Raw genomic sequence first — 2776 nt, forward strand, 5'->3', positions numbered from 1 at the left:
ACGCGGGCCTCTCACTGTCGCGGCCTCTCCCGTAGCGGAGCACAGGCTCCGGACGCGCAGGCTCAGCGGCCATGGCTCACGGGCCCAGCCGCTCCGCGGCACGTGGGATCTTCCCGGACCGGGGCGCGAACCCGTGTCCCCTGCATCGGTAGGCGGACTCTCAACCACTGCGCCACCAGGGAAGCCCCACCACTATTCTTATTTTGCAGAAGCATCACTCACTGATCTGTCCCACCCAGAAAACACAGAAAGCATAGCTGGAGACTCCCTCTGCCATCTCCTCGCGGAAGGAACCACCTGCCTGACCTGTTGGGATGTTCCTTGTGTTTGACGTCCAGGTATTTCAAGTTCGCGATGAAGGACTGAGCCTGGAAGCCTCGGGCTGTCCCAGCCACCACTGGGGTGTGGCAGATCGCACTGCCTGTTCCGATGGTAACAATGTTGCTCCTCAAGGGCGTCCCCACGTGGCCCACCTTGTCCACAGCCTTGGCCACACAACGTACATGGAACCTCCGGCTGAAGTAAATGCTGTCCAGGACCTACCAGGAAGAATAAAGCACCTCAGACGTGTACACCACTTCAAAAGCTCTCCACACGTACCTTCTGGGTGATATGCCATCCCAATTCTTGGTACAAGGTAATCTGTGAAGACTATTGTCGACTGAAAAAAAATGCACAGCCTAAAAGTTGAGAGTTATGTTTTATTCGGCGGGCAAAACTGAGGACTTAAGCCCGAGACACAGCAACTCAGATAATTCTGAGAGACCTGCTCCAAGGGGCAAGGGGGGTGGGGGGAGCCAGGATATAGAGGAGTTTTTGCAACAAAAGACCAGTAGTTCAAACATCAAAAGCTTACTCTTAAGTAAAGAAAACCAGATACCTCAAGTTAAGGAATTGAGCACTTTCCTATGTTTGGGAAGATGCAAGGGTTTAGGCTCACCGAACTCGTTCCTTTGATAGGCACCTCAGCTATCTGGGGCCAGTATCCTGTGTTTTCTCATCCCAAGTCTCCTCAGCGTGCACCGTCGGCTATAGTGGCTGATGGCTGTAACATCCTTTGCTTACTGACATGGCAGGCAGCATTCTTAGTCCACACCATCCCCCATCCATCCCTCCATCTGTCCATTTATCTATCTATATCTATCCATTGATCTATCCATCCATCCATTCATTTACCACACAAGTATTGACTTTCTACCAGGAGTCAGGCACCAGGGACAGAGCAGTGAGTACATAGAGCCTAAGGTGGTAAGTTAGGTAACTAGCAAGTTGACAGATGTGTAGCAAGAGCCCAGAGGATGACTAGTTCCCTGTGACAGTTGTTCTCTTTATATATTAGGTTCAGCATAAGAACCACTTAACTGGTTTCCAGCACTTCCAGCAAGACTGGTTGCCTCCAAGTCACTTTCGCTGAGGGCATGGTATCAGGATACAGAGGAAAGATACTTCTTTTCTAGGAGTTCTTAGTTTTCTTTCCTCCCTAATTCTATTCCCTCCCTCACCTCCCACTTAATTACTACACATGTTGCAAGGGTTACAATAACATGCAGACTTGAAGTTAGAAGTTGGCCTCTTGACACCTACTGGCCTTTTAAAAAAAATAATAACTTTATTATTTTTTTAACTTTTTATTTTATATTGGAGTATAGTTGATTAACGATGTTGTGTTAGTTTCAGGTGTACAGCAAAGTGATTCACTTATACATATACATATATCTATTCTTTTTCAAATTCTTTTCCCATGTAGGTTGTTATATAATATTGTGCACCTACTGGCCTTTGAAAGTCTTTCTACAGATTCTCTCATGCTCCCAGACATACAGAATCCATAAGCATGCTTAACCCAATGTATGCAGAGGCAACATAGGTCACCAAAACTCTATAGGTTAGGAGTGCATAGACATAGGGAAATACATAACAAGAAAAACAAATTAGTAGTTCTGTGTGCCATAGACCTCCCACAAAGCAATCATACAAACTTATAAATTCTACTCATGGGAACAATTTTCCCTGAAATCCATTAAAAATTAAAAATGGAAGATTTTTTCCATTAAAATGTTTTAATTAGCTGCCAACACTATTTATTTATTTATACATGGACTTTGTTCAGAAGGGATTTGAGGCATCTTACAAAAATGCATACAGTACAATGGTGTTAAATAAATCATTGAAGAAATGAAGATAGAGCAAAGGAAACAGGGGTAAAAGTATTAGTCACCAATTCATTGCAGGAAGGAAAACTGAAACGTGAAGTAAAATCATAAACTTGGTACCTGTTACAAATGTATATTTGGCTCAAATCAGATGAAACCCCTTCATGGTTTTGTTGAACAGAGAATTAGATACTTATGAAACAATACGCTGCCTTACCATTTACATTTTTAATAATAAAAAAAAAGATAATTTAAATTCAAGCTAGGTTATATTGCAAAATGAATATTCTGGCCTTTCTGATTAAGCTGTGCCCAAGACAATGGACATGAAGGACCTGCTTTATCCAAAGCCTCCCGTGTACATCTAACAGCTCTCCTCCACTAGGGCCCCATGCACAGGAGGCACTTCTTTTTTTTTTTGCGGTACGCGGGCCTCTCACCGCTGTGGCCCCTCCCGCCGCGGAGCACAGGCTCCGGACGCGCAGGCTCAGCGGCCGTGGCTCACGGGCGCAGCCGCTCCGCGGCACGTGGGATCTTCCCGGACCGGGGCACGAACCCGTGTCGCCTGCATCGGCAGGTGGACTCTCAACCACTGCGCCACCAGGGGAGCCCCATACGAGCCA

General features: G+C 46.0%; 1 protein-coding gene across 1 annotated transcript in view; it reads right to left on the reverse strand.

Annotated features, from left to right (window-relative positions):
- Positions 1–2776, reverse strand: part of FRAS1 (Fraser extracellular matrix complex subunit 1) — a 452432-nt gene that overhangs the window by 28081 nt on the left and 421575 nt on the right. The window contains exon 64 of the mRNA XM_007455407.1: positions 307–539. Coding sequence (XP_007455469.1) covers positions 307–539 — 233 coding nt within the window. The remainder of the gene's footprint in view (positions 1–306; positions 540–2776) is intronic.

Source organism: Lipotes vexillifer, unplaced genomic scaffold, assembly GCF_000442215.2.
Source record: "Lipotes vexillifer unplaced genomic scaffold, Lipotes_vexillifer_v1.1 scaffold749, whole genome shotgun sequence".
Taxonomy (NCBI): Eukaryota; Metazoa; Chordata; class Mammalia; order Artiodactyla; family Lipotidae; genus Lipotes; species Lipotes vexillifer.